The sequence below is a fragment of the Osmerus mordax genome, chromosome 19 (genome assembly GCF_038355195.1).
Source record: "Osmerus mordax isolate fOsmMor3 chromosome 19, fOsmMor3.pri, whole genome shotgun sequence".
Taxonomy (NCBI): Eukaryota; Metazoa; Chordata; class Actinopteri; order Osmeriformes; family Osmeridae; genus Osmerus; species Osmerus mordax.
The window spans coordinates 13318895-13344885 of NC_090068.1; the positions used below are offsets into that span (position 1 = coordinate 13318895).

A 25991-nucleotide genomic window follows, 5' to 3' on the forward strand; every position below is an offset into this window, starting at 1 on the left:
ATATATTTTTCTAACGCATCATAATCTCAGCCCCCAGAATTGGCGTACACTGTGGAAGAAACACACACCCATAATTATCTCCAGTGGTACGTTTCTGTCTCTTCATGAGAGCTTTGAAGGGTTCATCACCATGTGATCCGACCCAGTGATGCGCATGGATAATCTTTATACAGGAGTAAAGCTGTCCGTAAGACGAGCAATGCGGAGCTCTGCAGTGATAAGCCCTTATGGGGGCAAAGCAGTTAATTTCTCTGTCCTTTATTCAGGGCTATGGAACCCTCTAAGATGTGGGTCAATGTGCTGCCTTATCCAGAGAGTGAAAGAGAGAGAAAGAGAGGAGAGAGAGAGAGTGAAAGAGGGGGGAGAGAGAGAAAGAGAGAGTGAGAGAGAAAGAGAGGAGGGGAGAGAGAGAGAGAAAGAGAGGAGGTGGAGAGAGAGAGAGATGCTGTAGGGCATATCTCAGCAGCTCTTCTGAAGGTTAGCCAGCCTCAGCATTTTTACAACTTTTGGTGAGAACTTAATAAAGGTGGTTTCCTGTGGCAAGGTCCTGGGGCTCAGAGTAATTGCTCTTGGAGTCGGGGTGAGGGTGCATTTGGAGCGTGGGTGCAGGAACTCGGCCTGCCACCAGAACACAGACCCTGTCTTCTACCCGAACACAGACACTGTCTCCTACCAGAACACAGACTGGAACAGGAACACCACAGCAGAAAGGCAGGCTGGAACAGGAGCCCCAAGCTCTATTGAGTGGGATCATTCAACCGCTGAGGCCAGTTAATCATGGACTGAATGTCTCAAAGGAAATCTTCTCTCCATATCAGTCTGCTCCACTTTTATAGGTCACACAGTATATATATATATATATATATATATATTTATATATTTTTTCTACTGATGGGCAAATTATTAATCAGATACTTGTTACGATGTTAGGGTAGGATTATGCAATCACTTCATCAGGTTCAGTTCTTTCATAATTGTTGCTACATTGTGTATTGAGGTTTTAAGTCAGACCGCATGTCTATGAACATGTACATCCATGCATCAGACATCATTTGCAGTGAGAAAAGACGGTCTTTAAACTAGTAAGTTTCCCAGAAATGGATTAACCCTAGTCCTAAACTAGGAGAAAAATTCTATCAGGATATCCACACGGGAAAATGTTTTGTCTAAGACTTGGCTGAACTCATGTTTGGGATACTAAGCCAACGTATGATAAATGTCTTGAGGTAAGCAGGGTGTTTGTGGCAGTGTTTCAGCTCACCTGGGAGATATCCATGCGGGAATCGCAGCTTAAAGGCTGCGTGGACGTCAGACCATTCGAACCAATCACGGTTGAGATTACTCCTTCCCCGTTTATCTTGCGAATCATGGTTCCATCCACGAAATACACAAGTCCTTCTTTATCCACCGCGATTCCTGGTGACACAAACAGGGGGCATTGAAGTTCATCAAAAAAACTATCATTACATCAGAAGAGATCTTCTGAAACAGCACTATGCAGTGGCAGACTTTGAGAGCGAGCGAGACTGGGTCTCAGTCTCACACATCATTCAGGAATAACATCCTGCTTCTTGACAGCACCTTGCCTGACAGCACTGCAATTTTCACAGTCCTCCATTTAAATAGTAGCAGTAGTAGCAGTAGTAGTAGTAGCAGTAGTAGTAGTATTAGTAGTATTAGTAGACGTAGTGGTAGTAGTAGCAGCAGTATTAATAGTAGTAGTATTATTAGTAGTAATCGCAGAAGAATGGAGAGAATTTTATGTATTTGTTGTTGGCAGTCCTGATAGCCCTGGACTGGAGATGTGTTCGAAATGTTTGCAAACATGGTGAATTATTCGTATCAGAATCTTTCGAAAAGGCTCCAAAACACAAAGCCTGCTCAGAAACAGAGCCCCATTAGCAAGTAACAGATCGACGCCGTCTCTGTTCAGAGGTATTGTTTAGATATCCGGCTGCGTGGAGGAGCGAGACCCAGGCGACTCCACTTCCTCCCCCGTCATCACAGTCGTCTAGTCAGAGAGACGCGCGGCGCATGATAACATACCCAATTAATTTAATCAAGTGTCGAGGTATTATCTGATGAGATTTGCACCACGACTCGCAGCCTTCGGAGCTCACTGGGTCCTGATCAGACTCCATAACGCAAGCTGCCGGCTGGCTTCATTCACAGCTCTCCCAGGCCCATGAATGAACCAGCTTTAATCGTCTTAGAGCAGCTTACATCCCTAAAACCAATTTTGACATTTCAGTTTGGAAAAAGGTTCAAGGGAGAGACTTGGCTAGTTGCGGAACACATCACGCTTCATCCTCCGTAATCGTGCTCAATTGAGAGAGAAAGATAACAACAGACTTTGGGAAACAGAACAGTGAAAACACGGCTCTGTCTCACAACTGAAAAGCAGCTAAGTGGCCACAATGTCAATCGTGATACGATTTGACGGGAAACGGGGACAGCGTAGGTGAAATAACGTTAAAAAGTCGAGCTGTTTCCGTGTTCCGACCAGAACCATAACAGTTGGACGGTCCGTGACAAGTCTTGATCTACGACATCAATCCCAGAATACAGGCCAGTCATCAATCCCTCAGTCAGCAAGGTCACAGCCGACCTCCTGTCGGTCCGCGGCGCTGGGTAAGCCTGCTGGGGCGACAGGAAGCACGCGACCCCTCTGAGACCGGCCTTGGACCTGCAGGCTTGACGCCCATGACTACATCCTGTTTACACCAAGCCCTCCAGGCCAACAGAGACTCCTCTCCCGCCAGTTACTATACCTCACACACACACACACACACACACACACACACACACACACACACACACAAACTCTCCCTCACTCCCTCACTCACTCACTCACTGACTCACTCACTGACTGACTGACTCACCAGAGAAACCAATTTAGGGAACAACTCGCATCAATGAATGATCCATTCTGATCGATGTTGTGTTGCTGGACAGCATGGAGTCAGCAGGAAGGTAAGGGTCTGTTGATGTGGTCATGCAAGAAGGCTCTGCTACCAACACTGGCAATGCTACATTATAACTGGACATTTCTAACAGAAATGCGGAAAAAAGGTTGGCAATTCTCAATTCACTAGCAATTCAATACTAATGTATTACATTTTTTTCCTCTCAGAGTTTTTCCTTATCTTCCTTGAGGGTGTAGGTAGGTTTAGGTGCGGTTCTATGGGTGTATGTGAATCCCTCTATGACATTGCTTGTAAAAAGAGCTAAACAAATACGATTTGATGTGATAGGGTGTGTGTTAATGCAATTGATTTGTCAGACATCTTAATAGTACGACTTCAACATCGCGATATTAACCAGATCAGAAGCTCAAACAGCCTCAGAGTCAGTGGTGGTTGTTTACTGACATAACTCGTCATCCGGTTTAATTGCGTGACATATTACCCTCATCATCTGGTTAATTATGCAAGTTGTGGGTTGATAAGTGTTCCCCCTCCTACCCTTCAGAGTCCCAAATAAGGCGAGAGCAGAAATAGAGTGTGCCGCAGAAACCCCACGCTACACGAAACCATCAATTAATGAGATGAAAAACATGTTTGGACTAATCCTATTCGGTCTAATTAGAATCCCAAAAACAAAACACCTTAGAGTGTCGCAAGGGCGTGAGCGAGTCGGAGAGACGAGCCGTCGATACACGTGTTTACGTTCTGGCTCGTGTGGGTTTCGATGTTCCAGGCAGATGCCCTGGTCTGGGGGAGTACAATCACGGCCACATCTGACAAGCTGCTGATGGGAGTATTGAGCGGTGACGTTCCTCAGACAAAGGTCTTCTCCAGTTTCCACATATTCAGAGAAACCACCACACTAAAGCAGAGGGGAGATGCTCTCCCTAGTGCTGTCTGAGGTTTCACATTCTCTCAGGGGCCAGCCAGGAATGGCTGTGAAGCGGCAGGTCTAAAAGGGCTGTTTACGTAAACACACAAACGGTAAACCTAGGAATGTTTACAAAGCAGTGAATAAGGAAAATAATCACTGGTTAAGAAAATACTGATTGCCTACTGCAAATACAGGAGTTACCTCAAGGTAACCGAGGAGTCACTAACCTGACATGCTTACCCAACAGGCCAACAGTAAGTACTGTGGAGTCAATAAAAATAATAATTGTTTCCATTTCCATTAGGGCGAGGGATGGGGCAGGATCCTATGTTTGACTAAAAACACAGATGATGAAACGCTCTACATTGACTGATTAGATCTGCTGTTGATTACAACCATAATGATGTTACTGAACCCTCCAAACATGGGTGAGGTTGGTTACCGTTGCTGCTGAAGGAGAAAAACCAGGTTATTGATGACCCAGACACAAAGAACGCTACATCAGATGCCAGGAGTCAAAAGCTATTACCCAGGGGACCATGTAAAAATTTCACAGGACAAGCTTAGGTGGATGCCCTGGGGAGAGAGTGGAATTCAGATGATGAATTGACCGGCCACAATGTCTGACCCAGCGATAATACCTCATTCAATGTATTTAATAAAATAAAGCTGGAAAAACATTAATTTTCAGGAGAAGCTTTTGACCCCAATCCATCTCTGGATGATCACTGCTGCTGGGATGAGACGTCCTGTAGTTCTGCCCCACAAGGGACCGACTGGGATAGGCTAGGCTAGGCTGTGCTAAGCTATGCTGGGCTGAGCTAGGCTGGGCTAGGCTGGGGCTGAGCTATTCTGGGCTGGGGCTAAGATAGGCTGGGGCTGGGCTGACAAGGGTTCAGCTAAGCTAGGCTAACCCTGAGCTAGGCTACGCTAGAATTGGAGCTGAGCTAGGCTAGGCTAACCCTGAGCTAGGCTAAGCAAGACTTGGGGCTGCGCTAGGCTAGGCTAACCCTGAGCTAGGCTAGGCAAGACTTGGGGCTGAGCTAGGCTAACCCTGAGCTAGGCTAGGAGAGTCTAGGGCTGTGTGGGCGGTGGCTGCTTCTCCCCTGCCTCTTCAGCCAGTTGCTCCACATCAGAGAGCCTGATCTGTGGGTTCTGCCTGAGTGTGCGTGTGTTCGCGGACGACTGCTCCTGCCACTTTCACGCACGCCTCCTCATTAAAGGAGCCCTGGCAGCCTGCATGCTGGCTCACACAGATAAAACACAGCGAAGGCAACCTATGAAATGATTGCACGGACAGCTCTTGTTCTCTCTAGAGAGGCCGTTCGTGTGGCAGCTTGAATCCAGTTCCTCGCGGGAGGTCGATAATTGGCCATACATGTTGGAGCTGAGACCTGTCACAGACACGGCTGAAAGGGATTCTGACTTTGAAACACTGTCAAAATAAAATGTTATCGTCACAAGATAGACGTGCGTACCTGGTTTATCAAATTTTGTTGTTGAAAAAGTACAAAAGTCCCTGGTGGGTACAAAGGGATTTATTATACTGAAGATTTATTGTACTGAAGAACAACCCCTAAGGTAACAGGTCAGGAAATGACACAAGTGCAACCTGTACAGTGTGAATACTGGTACAAACACGATTGTGAAGAGCATCCTGAACTATTGATACGCTGTTTGCAGAACATCGTGACCCATTTGAGAAGAACACAGGTTGACCTACATCTGCTGGATGAAACTTATTTAACTGCTAGTCAAGAGGCAAATGCTGATGTGTGTTTTATAGTCGAGCAGTCTCTCCTGCAAAGTCATGAAAATACTTAATCAATGCCTTGTGTGTTGCTGTGGTTTTTTTCCGGTGGTAATTGATCCATCTGCATATATTCAATCGATATGAATCCAGTGCTGACAGTTAAGTAAACAGGGAGCTCAGTTACTGAACAGGCTTTTCCTCCCTACAGTACAGCACATCACAGCCTGGGTGATACCTTGATTACAGTATCAAGCTAACAACCACATAAAATGACTGATGCAGTTAATGTTTTGAACTAACCCTTTTATAAGACTTTTTGTAACCTCTCAGGTTTCACCGGAAGATAATTTATAAGCAACATATATTTTATAAGTAAGTAGTTGTTGGGTTATTTTCTTTTTGTTTTAATGTAAAATGACCTTCTGAGGGTTTGTGATAGATAGCGGTGGTACGAGGTAACTACTGTTGAGTCCTAAAGTACTGCAACACAGTAAAACAGGTAGGGAAGGTAATACTGCATATTACTGTTTCAGGGACGTTTTTTGTACCAATTTCTTCCATAATGTATTCACAGATAATCACAATTTTATTATATATCTTGATATTTTCTATTAAGGTTCAACATGAATGGAGCAAGACACAAATTCTCCAAAAACTTGAGTGGGTCTAAAGATACTCCTGACTGTCTGAACCCAGATCATTACATATTCACAAGATGTCATTTATTACTGTAAGTACGCTACTTTCATCTTTTGAGGCAAGATGTTCTTAAAAGCACATTATTTTGAGTACACCTGAGTAGATTTCTGAAGCTTATGAACCGGGTGTCAGGTTCATACCAGTCATGAAATACGGCTTTTATCTTTCGTTTAAAAGCATCCTTTCACCCTTAAAAGCCTTAGTCACTTCCACGTGCCCTATGTGTAAAAGCCTCTTGGAAATCTACTTATTTTCTGTTTAGATGCACCACTCTCGGATGGTATCATTGGGTTTGCAGTCATCTAATGGACTGACTTCTCTTTCCAGAGACGTCCTGTTGTCATGAACGACTCCAGAACTCTGCTCTCCTCCAACGGGACAGTAACACTCGATGTGAGAGATCTGGGTACTGTTGCGATGATGTCACTTGGGTCACATGGCACACAGTATGTGGCACTAATCAACACCTCTCTACAGCGCTCAGGTTCAGCCAGTTTGAGTAATCAGCAGTTTCTTGTTTGGCGTGATACTCAGTTGCAGACCACACAGTCTTAAAAAACACTTTTTTTTTCTTTTTCTAATACATTTCTACAATCTACCTGGAGAGTATGTTGGTGTGTTTTTAAACCATCTTTGCCATCTCCTTAACCCAGACAACGTAGGGAGAAAGTGTCGAAAGGCATCCGTTAGTACTGTTCACGCCCTCCCCTGTCAATCACAAAGCCAGACAGGGTGAAGAAGGAACAGTCCCGATCTCTCTGACACTGACAAATCATCAGATAAAGACCCGCCAACACACCTAATTGATTCACTGCTTGATTTAGCAAAAAGTACGGCAAAGCCATCTTTCATAATCTAGCTTCTTCCTCCAGGCTGTCTTGAACAAAAAAATAATTAATAAAGCGCTTTACCCGGCCGCTCGCAGGCTAATAACCGGGGTTACGATAGGCTGCGCTGTGAGGTGAGATGTCACTGTGTACCGCGAGAGCAGCTAAATAGGGGTTAACAGCGTGGAAAGTAAACGGATGCCAGGCTTCGGTTCTCTTCTGGGTGTTGGCTCATCGACTGTACGGCAGTTTGAAGGGCATAAAGATTTAAAGACACGGCGATGAAGTTTTACACGCAGTCAAAGAGCCGCAGTGACTAGATTGTTTCACAGATGTGATCCCAACACGGCCACTTCCTGTGTTCAACCTGCTCTCACAGCTTACCACGCTGGATAAACCGAACAAGCATAAATAATAACGTTCACGGTGGAAATGGGATGTGGTTTACTTCTTCCAAAAATAACACCTCTTCAGAATAAAAGCATGATCTTGGCCACGGATAGCCAGTCACAGTAAAGACGCTGGCGACAGGATAAACATAATCCTAATCTTTGTTTCTAAGTGCTCAATTTATGCATTCCAAAACAGAGCAGCATAAACAGCCCAAACGATATCCAACTGCAGAGCCGGGGTGACAGTGACGAACTGTTTCTGTAGTTTCATGGTTCAGAGAGCGATTATAATTAATAGTTCTAATGTTTTATATGCTGCTGGGAGACTGTGAAAACCGTAGGACTGAGCAGGGTGTCGATACAACATCAATATCAATGAACAGCTGGCAAGCCTGCACCAACCAACTGCACAATGACTGCATCTGTATCGGCGACACGCAGTAACACTCATTACTCCTGAAGGTTAATGCTACGCAGCCGCGCGGCTCGGTGCAGGATGATGCACGGCAAGCTACGCCGCACCATTTACATTTAGTCATTTAGCAGACGCTCTTATCCAGAGCGACTTACAGCAAGTACAGGGACATTCCCCCGAGGCAAGTAGGGTGAAGTGCCTTGCCCAAGGACACAACGTCAGTTGGCATGACCGGGAATCGAACTGGCAACCTTCGGATTACTAGCCCGATTCCCTCACCGCTCCCACCTGACCACTCCCCACCCAGCTTCCTGATATAGGAACAGTTCCCTCCCACGGCCATCGCTTGTACAGTAACAGCTCTGTTTTGATTTGGCTGCTGCCGTAGCGAGTTCTGTTTATCCCCGGGCCCCGGTAGTGGATCAACTAGCGGGGAATGTGTTACGTGCTGCGGCAGAGCTGCGCTGGCGAGCGCGAGGAAGGCGTGAGTCACTTCCTGGATGTGTGAAGGACTGTGATCCAGCCACTGTGTGTTATCACCTGATAAAGGCATTACTCTGGCGCCTGTGGGGCCGTGCAATCCTGCTATTGTGCCGTGGAGGAGCAGCAGAATTCATTTCCATTGGTGCCATCCTAGGCTGTGTGGTCCTAACTAAGCTGGACCTGCCCAGCAGATAAGAGGAGGAGGGGGGGAGGGAATGAAATGGGAATTAATAGTGTCTCAGTGCCTGATCCAGAACATCATGGCCTGGCTGAAGCCAGTCGAAATTATGTGCCCACATTGCTGGGAGCCTAATTTGGCTCTGACACATATTAGCTGAGGAGAGGAAAAATTTCAAGCCCGGCAAAATGGAGACACTCTGTTTGAACTTCCAAGCTGGCTGTGTTTGAGAACAGACAACGAACGCATCGTCACTGGTGGACAAATCCTCACCTTCTAAACCTTTTTTCAAGGACATTATATTGACACGGCAAAGGTATGTTTGACCTTGGATAATAATATATGTCAATATTCCCAATCTTCTGAGGTTCAGGATGAAGGCTAAGAAGCTCCATATGAAAGATAAATCTCCCTCTCTGATCCCCTTCCTTCAACAGGACCTAAACTACACATAAAAAATCCTGTTTTATTGTGTATTTATAGTTCTGTGGTTTATCTGTCTGCTCAGGGACACCGTACACATCAGCTGCTAGCTAACTCGAGTACAGCTGAATTTAACAGTGTGCGCGATCCCTGCAAAAACTAAAAACAAAAAGAAAATGAAACCAGCGAAGAGGACAGGAGTACCTCTGGGGCTGTTGAGGGAGGCGTCGGTGGCCTTGCCCCGGTCCCCGCAGTGGCCCTGGTCGAAGGGGGTACACTGGTCCCCCGTCCCTGCCACAACCTCCACGTTCCTGGCCAGGTCCTTGGGCTCCGTGAGCGAGCGGAGGCGATACACCCTCCGGCTGCTGGTGTCGGACAGGTACAGGGCCTCCTTCACTGGGTCCATGGCCAGGTAGTACTTATGTGCTGGGCTGGTACTGAGGGGGGGGGGAGTAACAACATCAAAATATATAAATAATATATACAGTACAACTGTGCTAAAGTCTTCAGCACAATTAAACACATTTAAATAGTTAAATGTTAAAAAATGCTTTAAGAAATAACAATAAAAAAATTGTTTTTAATACTGATTCACAAATGCAGAAGTCCAAAAAAATTATATATAAAAATGTAAAACATATTGGGTGCCTAATTCTTTTGCACAGTACTGTATAGACATTTTTTCAAAGCAAACCGTAATCACTGCTTTCCTGTCACAAGAAAAGGACCATGCTGTTGTCAGTGAAGAATGGCTGGATTATCATCGTGATGTGTTGAACTTGGATAGCGTTCAATCTCAGAAGAGCCAGTTACCTTGTATCTAAACACCACCTAAATGAGCACCGACAGTATTCGGTGTTAAACGGCTTCTCAAGAGGAATCAAGGCATCACCACATGAATTATCCTCTGACTTACAGGAAGCCAGCATCTGCCAACCCACCTCTCTTCCTTTAGGAGTCTCTTCATGAAAACACATGATTAAACCCGGGCAACGCGCGTTCTGACAGATCGCATGAAGTTGCACAGCGACAGAAGTGGTCGAAAACCATGACAGGATGATGGAGATGATTTAAGTACCTGTGTAACATGAGCCTTGGCAGCATACAGGATCGGACTGTGAGGGCTAGGTTGCTCACTGGCGGCTCCTTTCTATGTAACCAGGAACGATCTCCCTAAACACCACGCTAAGATTATGGATGATGATTCGTACAGGGGAATCATTTTTCGAATGACTACGCTTCAGTAGTGATTTGTGCCAGTCTCCCTTTCACACCAAGGAGAAAGTCCAGCAAGTTCACTGCTTTTTAGTTTGATTGAGAAGGAATCAATTGCAGACATGACAGCTAGAGAATTGTATCTCTGGATTGACATAAGAGCTGTTTGGGGGAGTTTGTGAAGCTTACACAAGCACAACAGAGGCTCCTCAGCAGGGGCTCCTCCATCTGAACACACATGAAAGGAGAGCTTGTCTATGATAAGAGGAACCCTTTAAAGACCTCCACCCTCTCTTCTGCTCCCAGTCCAAAGATAGCCCCTGCTCTAATCCCGCTACCTTTAAATCCAGGTCAATACACTTCCATATTGACTCCTTCCTCAAACCCTTTAGCCTGTGACCAAATGAGAACATCTCTCTTTCAGCGGTAGACACAGCTTTGGGTTTATAGCTGAAACACAGTGTCCTTCAGTCTGGTATGAAAGAAACGTTTCATAATTTGTACCATCACCCACCTGTGTCTGACATCTCGATTCCTAGCAGAAAAGGAGAAAATAAAGATGACAAGTGTTATTTTTGCTTGAAAATGTATGTTCATATTTGCACCACATATAGCATTCGTCATATTTTACCACCCAACCTTGAAAATTAACATTTACATTTACATTTAGTCATTTAGCAGACGCTCTTATCCAGAGCGACTTACAGTAAGTACAGGGACATTCCCCCGAGGCAAGTAGGGTGAAGTGCCTTGCCCAAGGACACAACGTCAGTTGGCATGACCGGGAATCGAACTGGCAACCTTCGGATTACTAGCCCGACTCCCTCACCGCTCAGCCAACTGACTATTAACACCTCTGAGGTCTCGCAAACACCCCCCCACAAACAAATCTTCAACTTTCTCCAAAAGTCCTTTCAATAATCCTTACAGCTAAGGATCATAGGATTGTTGGAGTGTAAGTTCGCCTAAGTTCGAAGCAGCAAACAGCCAGCATGAAAAACATGTCTCTCCACTCACCGCAGTTCCAGGATGCTGATGGCGAAACCGTTGGGAAGAATCCTCCGGATGAAGTTGAAGTCTCCCACGTAGACGCTGCCGTCAGAGCCGCAGGCGAGGGCAATGGGGGCGTAGAGCTTGCTGCCCTGGGCGGGGCCGTTGCAGCTGGGGCAGGGGATGGCTCTCGCTGTCCCCAAACCCATCACAGTGTGGATGACTGGAGGCTGCTCAGAGATGAACACGTTCTCCCCGGTTCCTTTGTGTAAGATTCCTGGAACAGTCAGAGCAGCGGGACTTAGAATCTCCAGAAACACCCGACCGGAGAGTCGGTTGTGTCATCGGGAGGGAGAATCTGGACTAATGTTGACACAGCTGGAATAAAGACTGCCTCTCTGGCCAGGTGTCGTTTAAAGGTAACTTCTTTGGGGTGTGAAAGGGTGGGGTGTTCTGGTGGCTGCTTGGTGTCGCAGTGAGCCAGGGGGAGATCTCACCGCTGTGGAGGTTCAGGATGTGGTGCTTGTCCAAGGACCAGCCTCCCAGACTGGAGGCGATCATCTCGAAGCCCTGCAGCTGAGCCACCCTCCGTTCCCACACCACCATGTCCGGACACGACTCGTACTCGTAGCCCACAGACACTGGAAGGAAAGGCAGGCATTACTGGGACGAACAAACATCTCCATGCTTTTATCACGCCGGCTGCGGAGGCGTTTACGATGCAATACATTCCAAATGAGCCGAATGTTTTTTGCCACGGTGCTTCCGCTTCCTGTCGCGGTGTAAAATGACAGTAAATCAGCGGTTGTTGCGTTGGGCACGCAGGTTAGAATGCCGGCTCTGCAAGGCTGTGGAGGAGGCAGGGGGGGAGCTAGCAGACGGGCGCCTCAGTGGTCGTGCATCACTGACACCATCATGCTCCGCTGGATACACAGTTTGAGTGCCCCGTGTCTCTCTCCGTCTCTCTTAGAATCACATCTTCCCGCGCACACACGCACACGTGAAGTCAATATGGAAGCTGCACACAACAAGCCGAGCACAGCCAGTTACGCAGTTGTTACATGTTGCAACTTGTGTCAATAGGATGGATCAGCCTGTTTCAGCGAGAAACAGAGAGAGGGAGATGGAGAGAAAGAGAGGGAGAGAAACAGAAGAGAGTCGATGGGGTTTGTGGTTGAGCTCCAATCTCACGGGTGCATCCAGATAAATGAATTAGATATTTTCGTCATATCCTTATCTCGGGCACTCATGCTGTGTGGGTTATGTTTGCGCACAACAACAAATAGTGTGTTTTGAATTCCAATTAAGACGTGATGTCGTTTCAAAATATGCCATGTGTTCAACGTTATTTACAGAGAAATGGACCAAGGCAGACATCATTACCCCACTGAGTATCAAAACCATCAAGGATTAGAAAGTGAAGATTAGACAGGGTTCTCACTGAGACAGGATTCCAACACCAGCAATCATGAAGCACTTTATCTGGTAGTAGTAGGGGGCATGGTGATCTCTCTCTCTCCCTCCCTCTAATCCTTATTACTTAGAGCATCAAGAAGAAAACACCAGCTTCCCCTGCCTCTAACACTCAAGCAAAACACTGCCACCCTCAGCAGTTAACCTGACTAACTAGATGAAGAACAAACATAGCTCTCATCTGTCTCTTATTACACTGATCATCTGACCTCTCCGATCAAACTGTGTGATTCTACAATCATTCAAAAAAGAAGAACAGATTGTGTTGACCTGCTTTCAAAGTCTCCTGACATTAATTGAACGTTTAAAAAGTATTATTGTTTAAACAGAAATGCTTAGTTTACAGAACATAAAACAAAAGTCTACCACTATAAAAATGGTAAACAGAGTAATCCCAGGAGGGTATCCGAGTACAGTAACTCACACCACAGAAAACAAACAACCCCCCCAGAAAACTGCAAGCCGCGCAGCCGATCTGTCCAGAATCTGTCCAGAAGCAGAACTAGCAGAGATAACGACCCTCCTCACCCTGTGCCCGGGCCAAGCCCAGAACCTTCTGCCCATACACATCCGTCTTGTTCCAGGCCAGCACGTACACCAGGTTAGGGGCGGCGAGGAACCACTTCTGGAAGAGCCGTCCCTCGATGGAGGTGGACACGTGGACCTTGGCCAGGCCCGGGGGGATGGCCGTGTGAGTGAGGATGATCCTCAGAAGAGACTTGTACCCTGGGGAGCGGGTGCTCAGGTAGCTCAGCTTCACAAAGCTCCCAGGGATGGCGATCTCCTCCTGGACCGCCTGGGGAGGACACGGTTATTCTGGTTAGCTACGCTAGAGTTATCTATTATTACCACACGTCGTCAAAGCAACGCACAGTAGATGTTAACCCTGTAACACACAAACACAGGGAACACCGTACCCCTGTATCGTTAGCAACATGGTGGAGGACATTTTAATTACGTCTGACAGTCTCACCCCGATATCCACCCTTCATTGCTCACAGCTTCAATCACGGTGATCCGGGTGCTCATTAAAATCTGCTTCAGTTTCATTATCTCTCACAACAAACTAGGACGTCTACGCGCGGCGGAGCCCATGGCAGCGCAGAGAAAAGACCTCCAGGGGAATGCAAAGTCGAGCGAGCAGATGGCAGAGCTGTGTGTATATATATATATATATATATGCAGCATTCCAGAAACTGATTAGTGCGAGATTGGAAGACAGCTTCACAGGTACAATATAAGACAGGTGAAAATGAGACAGTGCAGGGAAACAAAACATACATTTCTCAAAAAACGATTCCATCTGAACTGCACCCCTTAACGTTCCAACGCAAGCAGTGTATAACGTTGTATGAGTTGTGAGGTGTTGAAGGAGATATTAGTGGTGTAGTTTCAGGTTGTTGTGAGGTGTTGAAGGAGAGGTTAGGGATGCTGTCTCAGGTAGAGAGACACCATGTCTCACGTAAAGCAACACCAGTCCTGGTGGTCTACTGTACCTGCAGCTCTGGCACAGCAGGGCCCCTCTCCTCACAGGCGCTGGAGAAGCGAGTTAGGGGGGAGGGCAGGACCAGGGGGTAGGGGCTGACCAGGTTCCTCAGGTCGCACGCAGGCGGGCGTCTCTCCGCCCGGCTCATCGTGACCCTCTCCACCACCACAAACTGGTTCCACGGTAACCAGATGGTGCGTGTCTGGGTGAGGAAGGGGGCTCGCTGGAAGACCAGGGACACCGAGATGCCTCCGGCAGCCACCAGGTCGAAACTAGGGTGGAGAAAAGCCAGCCAGAACAGGGTGAGTTCTGGGATGACGGTCAAAGGTTAAATCCGGTCACGCAGCCCCGAGGCTGAATGAGGGGAGAGACCACCACCCACCTGCCGTCCTGGCGACTGATGGAGTAGCCGAACTCGGGGTGGTGCTGGAAGCTGATGTTGACCCCCACCAGAGGAGTGGTGTCCTGCGCCGTCACCTGACCCCTGATGACCACGGCTCGGCTTGGAGACACACAGGAGGGAGGGGTCAGGTACACAGAGTCAGATGGCTGAGCGGTTAGGGAATCGGGCAAGTAATCAGAAGGTTGCTGGTTAAATTCCTGGCCGTGCAAAACGACGTTGTGTCCTTGGGCTAAGGCACTTGCCTCGGGGGGAATATCCCTGTACTTACTGTAAGTCGCTCTGGATAAGAGCGTCTGCTAAATGACTAAATGTAATCATATAATAACACTGCAGCAAGGCACCTGGGGGGGGGCCCTGGTCCTACCTGCTGTCGAAGGGGACGTCTCCTGGGAAAACGTGGGTGCTGTCCTTCCCCACCAGGAAGTGGATGCGGTGGTAGAAGGGGCGTGACAGGAGTGAGGGGAAGGGTGCCAGGCTGGTCTGCACCAGGTCCAGGGGGTCTGGGGAGCCCTGGCACAGCGAGCCCGCCTGGCAGCTGGGCTGGACACAGCAGTCTGGGTCCACACAGTCAGTCAGACCGTCTACAGAGAGCAACAACATTCAGGTAAGTACACAGGAATCTCAACAAGGTCCTTCACTGCACAGCACATCAATGACTCTAATGATAGAGAGACCACTTTGACCAGAGACCGGGCAAACAGCACTTTAAGGAGGGTAAGATATCATAGTTTCCTAGAGTAGCTTATGATATAGTATTAGAAGCCTGAAACCGTCCAAATCTGAGATGGAATTCTTTAAGTCGGTTCAACTTGTAAATCAAATTGCTCAAATGATCCAGTACGTAATAAAATCGATGAAGCTCTCAGAAATAGGGGAGAAAACCCACACTTTAATATCGAGTTTTTTACGTAATTATGCAGCTATGATGGACGGGACAAGATGATTTTTGGACTGAGAGTGAGAAGCTGATGAAGGCAGACAGATAGACCCACAGACGTAGAGACAGATAGACATACAAAGAGATAAATAGACAGATAGACAGACAGAGGTCTAAAAGAACCCGACAGAGGAAGCGAAGGACTGAGAAGCTGATGAAGGCAGACAGACAGACAGATAGACCCACAGACGTAGAGACAGATAGACATACAAAGAGATAAATAGACAGATATACAGACAGAGGTCTAAAAGAACCCGACAGAGGAAGCGAAGGACTGAGAAGCTGATGAATGATAATATTCTAGCCCCTAAACTGACAAACAGCCAAAACTTTGGATATATTGCGTTCTGATACACTATTATGCACTTTCTGTTCTTGAATTGTGCACCACATTTCCTAATAATGCTGTTTAATGTCAACCACTTTTGGGTCTCTGCAAGCGCAAGGCAGTAAGTCCATTAGGCCCACAGGCTGCCCATAGACTGTTGTGACAGGGGTTAAGTTGATGCAGGCATTTATCATTTTCCTGGCACTAAACACAATGCACCAGTAAAAGTGCTAGGTTATTAATATTAAACAACATTAATGGCATTAGGCTTATCAAAAGTGACTTTGTTCCTATAAATAATTGATATACACAAACTAAATACCCTGCACTTAGGTATGGTTGCATCCACCCAAATATTTCTATTATGACATTAGAAAGATTATGAAGTGACTACTGTATATCAACAGCGTGTAATAATGTCTAATGACACAATATGTGGAAACTGACAAGCTTTAATGCAGCAAATGACTGCCTCACATAATGGAACAGAACGTCTGGGCCAGGTGCCATATTGTGGTAACAGGCTGCCAAAGCAGCCCAGGCACAGCGCCCAACACAAAGCTGCTTGGCTGAGCAGGACTCCTTTAGACAAAAACAACCATGGCCATCATCTACAAACTCTCGGTCCAGGTTTTCGCTAGCTATCTTTTAACTTAACAATCATATGGAAAGCACCTTTCGATGTTACGTTATTGTTTGTGTTGTATTATTTTTTTATGAATATTCTTTGCACCTGCAGCATTATTTGAATAGGCCAGTGGTTCTCAACCCTGGTCCTCAAGTACCCCCGTGTCCTGCATGTTTTAGATGTTTCCCTGCTGCAACACACCTGATTCAAATGAATGGGTCGTTATCTAGTTATGCAGCCTGCTAACGACTATTCATTTAAATCAGGTGTGTTGGAGCAGAGAAACATCTAAAACATGCAGGACAGGGGGTACTTGAGGACCAGGGTTGAGAACCACTGGAATAGGCATTATTAGAGCAAGGCCCGCCCCTCCTGGTATTGGTGGGGGCAGCCTCTGGTGACGGTGGGGGCAGCCCTCTGGTGATGGTGGGGGCAGCCCTCTGGTGATGGTGGGGGCAGCCCTCTGGTGATGGTGGGGGCAGCCCTCTGGTGATGGTGGGGGCAGCCCTCTGGTGATGGTGGGGGCAGCCTCTGGTGACGGTGGGGGCAGCCTCTGGTGATGGTGGGGGCAGCCTCTGGTGACGGTGGGGGCAGCCTCTGGTGACGGTGGGGGCAGCCCTCTGGTGATGGTGGGGGCAGCCTCTGGTGATGGTGGGGGCAGCCCTCTGGTGATGGTGGGGGCAGCCCTCTGGTGATGGTGAGGGCAGCCCTCTGGTGATGGTGGGGGCAGCCCTCTGGTGATGGTGAGGGCAGCCTCTGGTGATGGTGGGGGCAGCCTCTGGTGATGGTGGGGGCAGCCCTCTGGTGATGGTGGGGGCAGCCTTGGCCGTCTAGGTGGTTACTCTGACTCGTTTACAGATGGCTGGAGAAGCCATTATCTCTTCTCTTAATCACCGCTCTTCTTCAGATGATCATGCCGCTGATGAGGCTTCATGTAGAATATAAATGGTATTTATAATGAAGTTCTGGGCCTAGATGAAAATAGGAATAAGTTCTGGGGTTTTGACATGTCTGTATATTGTCTGGGACGTAATTGGCATGAGGTGATTATTTCCTCCACTCCTTTGTCGAAGTGTCTGGGCAATTTGAACCTTGTGCTATTTCCCATCACATCAAAGGAGGCCAAATGAATGTACATCACTCAAGATTCACATCACTCATGTGAATTACCCACAGTCCAGGGCCAGTAACTTTGAAGTGAGAGTTGTAACAGAGTAAACTGGATTAGGGTGTGGAATGACAGAGTGAGAGTTCATTTCCATAATGGGGGCATATTGCTGAAGTGAATGTGATATCTTTTTTATTGGATGAAGGGCTGAGGAAATGATATACTGCATGATTTATGATGTACGAAAACACACAGGAATGAAAACCAATTTGCCTATACTTTACACACACACACACACACACACACACACACATACACACACCCACACGTACTGTACACACACACACTCCTGTTAAGACACACACAGTGCTGAAAATGTGTCTAAAAACAAAACAACAAAAACGAAATAAACCCTGGCTTGGCTCCCTCTTGTCTTCCTCTGATGAAGAAGATGATTAAGGACTCAGGATGTTCAGGGGAGAACTGGGCTCCTCCCTGTAGTAGAAGGAGGGTTTAGACTCCTTGTGGAGAGAGAGGGGGGAGGTAAAATGAAATAACTCATCTCTGTTTCCAGCCTGAAGCTGGATTCAAGTGCCCACATTTGTGCTCTTATCTCTCCTAGGTGTGCTGCTCCTACAACAGAACTGGATCTAATCAGAAGGTATGGGACCTACTCCTGTTTAGTAGCCATATGTCCTTTTCTACTGTAGTCATCAGTTTAAATGGATGAAAGTGTTCGAAATCTGTAGAAGAACGGACCAATGACCCTTCGACGCATTTCAGAAACGACAGCTTAGACTCTTCACCACTTTTTGACTTTGCAAACAACAACATGAGAGTCTCACAACAACATGAGAGTCTCACAACAACATGAGAGTCTCACAACAACATGAGAGTCTCACAACAACATGAGAGTCTCACAACTCACAACTGGGTTACCGTCCCACAGCTGACATTCACTGCAGGCCTTTCAAACATCTTTCACAAGCTCCTTCAAAGACATGGGCAGTGAACCTGATCTCCAGAGCAGCTTCCCTAGGCGTCGTCCAGGGGAGACACACCAGCCTCTACCCTCCGAGGGCCCCGGCTGCACAGCATCAGCAAATTACTGAGGGAAAGTAGAGGTCCCTTTGCTCTTTAAGTCTCGTCCAAAAACTAGATTTAACGGGAAAGAAAATGAAAAGGAAGAGAAAAGGGTAGAAGGCTTTCCTGGGTTTCTACTCTGAGGAAAGATGGGAGGGTGACATCTTTGAGGATTCCTCAGCACTGACCTTCACCAGAGCCCAGAGGTCAGGAACATTAATCATTATCGAGTCACAGACGGGTGTGGCTGACAGCCACGTAGCCGCGACCCTCCCCTCACCTCCCCCCCCCCCACCTCCCCCCCTCACCTTCCCCCCCTCACCTTCGTCGTTGTCGGCGTTGTCGTCGCACTCCGTCTCCATGACGACACTGCACCCCACGCCGCTCCAGCCGGCCTGGCACACGCAGTGCCAGCCGCTCTGCTCCAGGGTGCAGCGCCCGTGTCCACTGCAGAGCCCCGGGCAGCCGTCTGCAGGAGAGGAGGGAGGGGGAGGGTTAGGAGGGGAAGGGGAGCGGGGGAGAGGGGGAGGAGGATGAGGGGGAGGAGGGGGAGGGAAGTCAAAGGAGACGTCAAGCAGGTCTCGTTTCATGCGTTCCAGCACCTGACAGGTGGTTAACTCTTCAAACACATAGATGAGAAGAAAAAAAAAATGGAATCTTACCTTTAACAACCAGGTCCAGGTAATGCGCTGTCACAGGAACATGAAGAGAAAGAGGAGAGAGAGGAGAGAGAGAGACAGACAGAGAGAGGAGAGAGAGAGAAAGAAGAGAGAGAGAGAAGAGAGAGACAGACAGAAAGAGAAGAGAGAGAGAGAAGAGAGAGGGGAGAGAGGGGAGAGAGAGGAGAGAGAGAGAGAGAGAGAGAGAGAGAGAGAGAGAGAGAAGAGAAAGAGAAGAGAGAGAGACAGAAGAGAGAGGAGAGAGAGAGAAGAGAGAGGAGAGAGAGACACAGAGCGAGACACAGAGAGAGAGAGAGAGAGACAGAGATGGAGAGAAGAGAAAGAGAGAGAAAAGAAACCGTTGTGAGGTTAGATTACTGACGCACAAAGATGCGTGATCGCATGATGGCACATGAAGACATAATTACATCTTATTAACGTGCTAGGAGCTTAGCTTCATGATTGGATTCACACAGCCACAAAGGTGCAACGACTGTCTCGAATACCCCATCGCAAATAGCACGTTTTTAAGAGTGTTTCACAGGGTTATTTTTTCCTTCCTTTCTCAACTCTTGAAAGTTTCACTGCATCTCCTAAAATGGGCTTTCAGTCACTTGGAATTGGCCAATTCCATCAGTGCACAATGACAAACTGCAGTGGCCTATCAAGGTGCTCCTGCTTTAATTGACTGCGCTAGAACTCGAGAGCAAAATTATTCAGCTACGAGTCGAAAAAATGCTGGTTCTCTGGGGAGAAGGGCATGGTTGATGGAAAATTTGCCTGGCAGCAAGCAACAGTTTCATTGTTCCTTAGTGTTTCCATTCCAAAATAACTGCTCTGAAGTGGATGAATTGGATAACTGACAGACAGAGCACTGACATCATTGAACCCGAGCCAGAAGAGGGTTAGGGTTCCGTGCCACACCCCCATCGCCTCGCCCAGCGCCCCCTCCACCTGAGGGGGGGGGCGCACGCTTACAAACAAGCAGAGGGGAAAACGCTGAATGCTATAAACCTAAAGGCGGCGCCCGTGGCGAGCGGTGCTCCGGAGCGGCTCGGTGGCTGGCTCACCTATGCTGCAGCTGTCTCCCTCCCAGCCGGGGAGGCACTCACACCGGCCGCCACGGCACTGCCCGTGGTCCTGGCAGCGGGGGTCACACGCCTGCTGCTCACAGCCCGGACCCTCCCAGCCCTCCTGGCACTGACACCTCCCAGACACACACACACTGTGGGGGCTGCAGGGCACGGGGCACAGCTCTGGGGGAGGAGGGGAGGAGAGAGAGGGGTGGTGTGGGGGAGGGAGGGGAGGAGAGGAGAGAGGGTGGTTTGGGGTGGGGGAGGAGAGAGAGAGAGGGGTGGTGTGGGGGAGGGAGGAGAGAGAGAGAGAGGGGTGGTGTGGGGGAGGGAGGGGAGGAGAGAGAGAAGAGTGGGGGAGGGAGAGAGAGAGAAAGGTCTTCAAAAACGTTCCCCCCCACACACCACAAAACCCTCCTTCTGAATCAATACCAGAGCATGAACTCACATGACATTCTGAACAGAAGTGAAAAAGTTCCTGCTTTTTTTCCTACATTTTCGAGTGCTGCAGTTGCAGGAATAACACATTTTCAATGTTTAAAGTTTGAGATTTTTAATAGTATTCAATGAATAATTTCAACGAATATAGAAAGTTCCTCATCAAGAATCGGTGAGAAGAGAGCTGGAGGCACAGAGAAGTTATTCTCACGTAGAAAAAACATTATCATTTAAATATATATCACATTTAATCACACTATTACAACTCCATTTGCATTTTATTAATCTAGATTTTTTCCAGCTTTTTTTACCATTAAGCATAGGACATTTCCTATTTCCATCTACTGTATTTAGCAATCTGTCTTCGTCACATTCCAGTGTTAGGGTCCTTTCTACACTCGGTTTATTATGCATTGTGATTTCTATGTTCAGTGCATTCGGCTTTGTTTCCAATGTTTCATACATACCAATGATGTTGTCAGTGCAGTCACACACAGTCTGAGTAACAAGTCATTCTGCATACACTTGAGTGAACATAAAATCAATTTTCACTTCTGGATAGAAAACCTGAACTTTGCCTCGGAAGGCTGAAAAAAGTGTGAGTTGAGCTAACACACAATTCTTTCAGGGGTTATGGAAACCACACAGCGCTACGATTCAACTCATTGGAAACGGAAATAGCCTCTACATGAGCTGACTTTCCCTTTGGCTATCAGGGAGAACACATTTGATAGGAAAGTTAATCAAGAATGAGGGATTACTTGGTTGTTGAAATTCACCTTAAAACCCGACTCACTTCTCAAAAGGTGTCTGTCCTGCTGTTCGACTCCAGGAACACACACCATTAATAACATGAGCATGAATGGCAGGTTTCTATGTGAATGGATAGAAGGTTACCTATTATTGCTACGGTTCCTATATGTCACGTACACGTACAGGGGTGTATACTGTCCCATGAGGCGAGCAGGAACCTCCAGGTAAGCAGGAGGACAGCCCACTACACAGGCAGGCAGGCAGGCATGAGCTCATCTCTAAACCCATCCGCGGATGAATGCCTGTGATTGGCCCGTCTAACTTGGACTTCCTGTAAATAACGATGATGTCATCGGAAGCCGTCGTGCTCTCGCTCAGATCTCAAAGCCGTGTGATCAGCCAAGGGACACCAAGGGGCAGAAGTATTTATCACGTTGAAAGTTTGTAACTTTGTCACAGCTAACTGGAGTTGAGTTCAAATAACTCAACTTAAATCACGGGGTGAATCCGTCAGCATCCGAACAGCCAGAAAATGTGGAGCCCGAGTTCACGATGCGTGGGTGTCATTCATTTCAGATTTGTACAAATGTGCAAACAAGAGGAGGATATGTCACGATGAAGCCAGGGTCCTGTGGCGTCCCAGAGGCCATTTTGAGAAAAGGAAACAGTCATTAACAGGCAACAAACGTATCGTCTGTTCCCATCAGAAAAGAGTATGTTAGTATTGATAAAGGAACACGTTGGGAACTTGGTAGAGATTGGAGTCGTGGAGAGCAGGTTAATTTACACCCAGCGTGTCAGAGGAACGACTGCTCAGTTGTCTGATAGGCTGCTGGGAATGTGAAGGTCTGTCTCTGATAGGGTCAGGCAGATCGTTACCAGGCGCCTCACTGAGAGGTTTGCTATTCTCGACCCATTTGCTAGTTTGACTGTTTTTACAGAATTTTCTCTGTTTTGGGGCTATTTCTTAATGCCAGTGTTTTAAATGTATATTTATTTTCCTTTTGATGTCACTACTGAGCATGGCTGATGCTTGCTATGTCACAAGAATGTCGTTTTCCAGACAGGCCTATCGTTATGCTATGCAAATGGATATAAATCTCTGACTTTGACTGAAACAACACACACACACACACACACACACACAGGTGTGTGTTCCTCGGCCAGAGGTGAAACTAGAAGTGATAGAAAGCAATCTAGGCCTTAATCTGACACAGCTGAAGACACAGACATCCTGACACCAACTCCAGACACAGCTGAACGAGAGGTCACAGCTCTGACATCTAAACTCAAAGTCTCTGGGCCAGTTCAGCTGGGCTACAGAGAGTGGATCAGGGGAATCGAGTGTGTGTGTGGAGACAGACCCACCTGTAGAGCAGTCTGTGCCGGTCCAGCCGGGGTCGCAGGTGCAGGTTGCTGCGTCCAGGAGGAAGCTGCCATGGGCGGAGCACTGCTCCTGGCAGGCTGGGAGGGGGCTCTGGCAGTCAGGACCTCCCCAGCCCAGGGAACAAAGGCACTCCCCCCTCACACACACACCATGACCTGAACACTGAGGGTCCATGCAGTCCACTGGCACAGACAATATATATGAGAGGGAGAGAGAGAGGGGGGGGGGGAGAGAGAGAGGGAGTGAGGGAATGAGGGAGAGAGGGGGGGGAGAGAGAGAGAGAGTGAGAGAAGAGGGGGGGAAAGAGAGAGGGAGTGAGGGAATGAGGGAGAGAGGAGGGGAGAGAGAGAGAGGGAGTGAGGGAATGAGGGAGAGAGGAGGGGAGAGAGAGAGAGAGGGAGAGAAGAGGGGGGGGAAGAGAGAGTTAGGGGGCGAGAGAGAGAGAGAGAGGCAACATGGTGAATAAATAAGATGGTTAAAAATAGAATGACAACCAAAGAAGGCGATACCGAGATGAAACATAGATAACAAAGTTTAAAAAAAGAGAGAGATGGAAACGATAACGTTTCCATTAATGTGGACTCTCTGCCTACGACACAGTATACTGTAACATTTTAATAATTTAATAACACTCCGCTTCCTCTCTGGAGTTGTAGGCGGAAAGATCATCTTCTTCTCACCCTGCTAATCTCACACCTGTTTATTTTAGCTGTGTCGCCGTAGCCTCACGAGGAGAGCAGCCTGCACTAGCTGTGAAGGGTTTGCTACTAGGAACAGCGGCCGTGAGAGGAAACCACATCGTTCTCCACTAACACACGAAAACGTTTGCCGTTCAAAAACGCGATTCTCATGAAGAACTAACAACGAGCGGCTTCAGTTCGTGTCTGCAGCTAATTGATCACATACTGTTGTGATACTCTACAGATCAACTGCTCTGACTAATGTGAATACGAAAAGAAAAAGGGAAAATCTATTCAGTGTTAACCACAGCAATTACTACAACGCTCGCAGGCTGGACTGTCATCACCAGCTCATTGGCTCAAGGTTATTCTCTGGCACGGATATCTCTGACTGAGCCAATAATGGCCCTACAGCTACATAAGGACAAGCAATTGATCTGGTTACTTCCCCTTCAAGCTTTTCAAATGACATGTAAAAAAAAAAAATGTGTGTGTGTGTGTGTGTATACTTTTATGTGCAGAGAGGGGTCAACCTAATAATAGAAATATAAGACATCTGTCAACCACCTAGAAGATTTAATTGCTGTAATACGGCGTAGGGGTTTTATTCATTATCTCTGTGTTTTCTGAACTACTATTCTGACCTAAAAAGCACAATGAAAAACTACCCACAAAGACCTTCTTCTGTGTCTAGTGGAAGGCCAGGATGCAGACGACAACAGACGCAGAGGCTACCGCTAATAACCCCAACACCTGTGTTTTTCTAGCTGAATAACAGGTGCTGCTGCTGTTCCTCCAGTGAGGGACCCTCCACTATCCCCGCCAGCCTGCAGCTGTGACCTGGATCTGTGTAAACGGTGATTTCTCATCAGAGGCAGTGACGACCAGGACAGTACCTTGCTCACAGTTGTTTCCTCTGTGGGCGGGACTACACAGGCAGACTCCGTTGACGCACGTGCCGTGATTGGAGCAGGTGGGGTCGATGCACTGGTCTTCCTGGATGTCACACTCAGAGCCCTTCCAACCAGGGTGACACTGACAGAAGCCCTTCTCGTAATCTCCGTTGCCACTGCAGAGGACCGGGCAGGAGTCTGCAACACAGCACAGACCTCCCTTTAGAAAACACCGGGCCGGAGTCTGTTCATTCTTCAACAGTGGGACATGGCCCATTCGTTTTTTGGGGGGAAAACGGTCAATCTGTCTCTTCCACTAACACACATTTTTCATTAAGAAAATTACGAAAAACTGCAGTAATTTCATAAAAGCTGTCTCACCCACACAGACCTACGCCTGGGGTTGAAGCTGTTATTGTACAACGCAAATAGGTATCTACCTTCTAACCTCAACACAGGTTTTTCTTTTATTATCTGAAAATGGAAAGTGAAGGGCCTGGTTCTGGTTCTACTGGATGCCTGTCCTCTGAAACATGAAACTCCCCAGAAGCCTGTCCTCGGAGACATGAAACTCCCCAGAAGCCGTCTCCTCTAGCCACCTCGCACATCACCAGGATCTCTAACAAACCCGGAGTTGATATCACCTAATCCGTTTCCCCTGATGGCAGTAATAGAAGTGGTTTAGTCTCAACAGACGTACACCCCCCCCCCCCCCCACACACACACACACACACACACACACACACAGTCCCCTCTGCCTGTGAAATCCACCTAATCTCTCAACCACTTCGATTCCACTCGAGAGGCACCAGAGACTAACTCTCGTTGCCGTGGCGTCTACCTTCACCCCCTTGCAGTGTTTCACCCGGACCTGCATCCTCCTCTCTCTGTTAGGCACCAAAACAGATATTTACAGACGGATGCAGAGTTTAGGACTCACAGACTTCAGGCACCAAGATGTCTAGCAGAACAGAGCGCGTGCGATAGGATCACAGCTAATAGGCATGTTTGTAGAAATATACTTTTAATCTATGTTTCTCTGCGGTGTGCCTGAAGGGTAAAGGGGATATCAACTAAACCCTCATCGTTGATATCCTGCGTTTTCATTCTCTTGGAGAAGCTTATTTCAACCCCCCCCCCACCCCGTATTTACAAAAAGCAGAGATGCAGGGAGATGCAATTCTAGGAAGCAGTTCTCTCTGAAAACGGAAAAGTAATATGATACCACATGGCCATTTCCCCTTCTCTCCTCCTGCCCAGTAGCTTCCATATCTCCTGTCAGGCTGTTCATGTGCTCCTCCTGTGTGAAGGCTGCCTGGCAGAGATTGCCTCGGACATTACTCTCCGTAACAGGCCACCGTTCCACACTGGGAGCAGTAATATACACATTATGCCCGCTACAGTGCCTGCCCGGCCCCAGATCTGGAGAGAGACAGGGCCTAAAGAT

At 47.6% G+C, this 25991-nt stretch overlaps 1 protein-coding gene across 1 annotated transcript in view; it reads right to left on the reverse strand.

Annotated features, from left to right (window-relative positions):
• tenm1 (teneurin transmembrane protein 1) overlaps positions 1–25991 on the reverse strand; it is a 99338-nt gene that overhangs the window by 13618 nt on the left and 59729 nt on the right. The window contains exons 10-23 of the mRNA XM_067256708.1: positions 24548–24742; positions 22953–23153; positions 20391–20576; positions 19324–19350; positions 18984–19130; positions 14942–15158; positions 14557–14676; positions 14185–14446; positions 13217–13484; positions 11713–11856; positions 11243–11492; positions 10740–10760; positions 9215–9447; positions 1262–1416 (exon numbers count right to left, since the gene is read on the reverse strand). Of these exons, the coding sequence (XP_067112809.1) occupies positions 1262–1416; positions 9215–9447; positions 10740–10760; positions 11243–11492; positions 11713–11856; positions 13217–13484; positions 14185–14446; positions 14557–14676; positions 14942–15158; positions 18984–19130; positions 19324–19350; positions 20391–20576; positions 22953–23153; positions 24548–24742 (2426 nt within the window). The remainder of the gene's footprint in view (positions 1–1261; positions 1417–9214; positions 9448–10739; positions 10761–11242; positions 11493–11712; positions 11857–13216; positions 13485–14184; positions 14447–14556; positions 14677–14941; positions 15159–18983; positions 19131–19323; positions 19351–20390; positions 20577–22952; positions 23154–24547; positions 24743–25991) is intronic.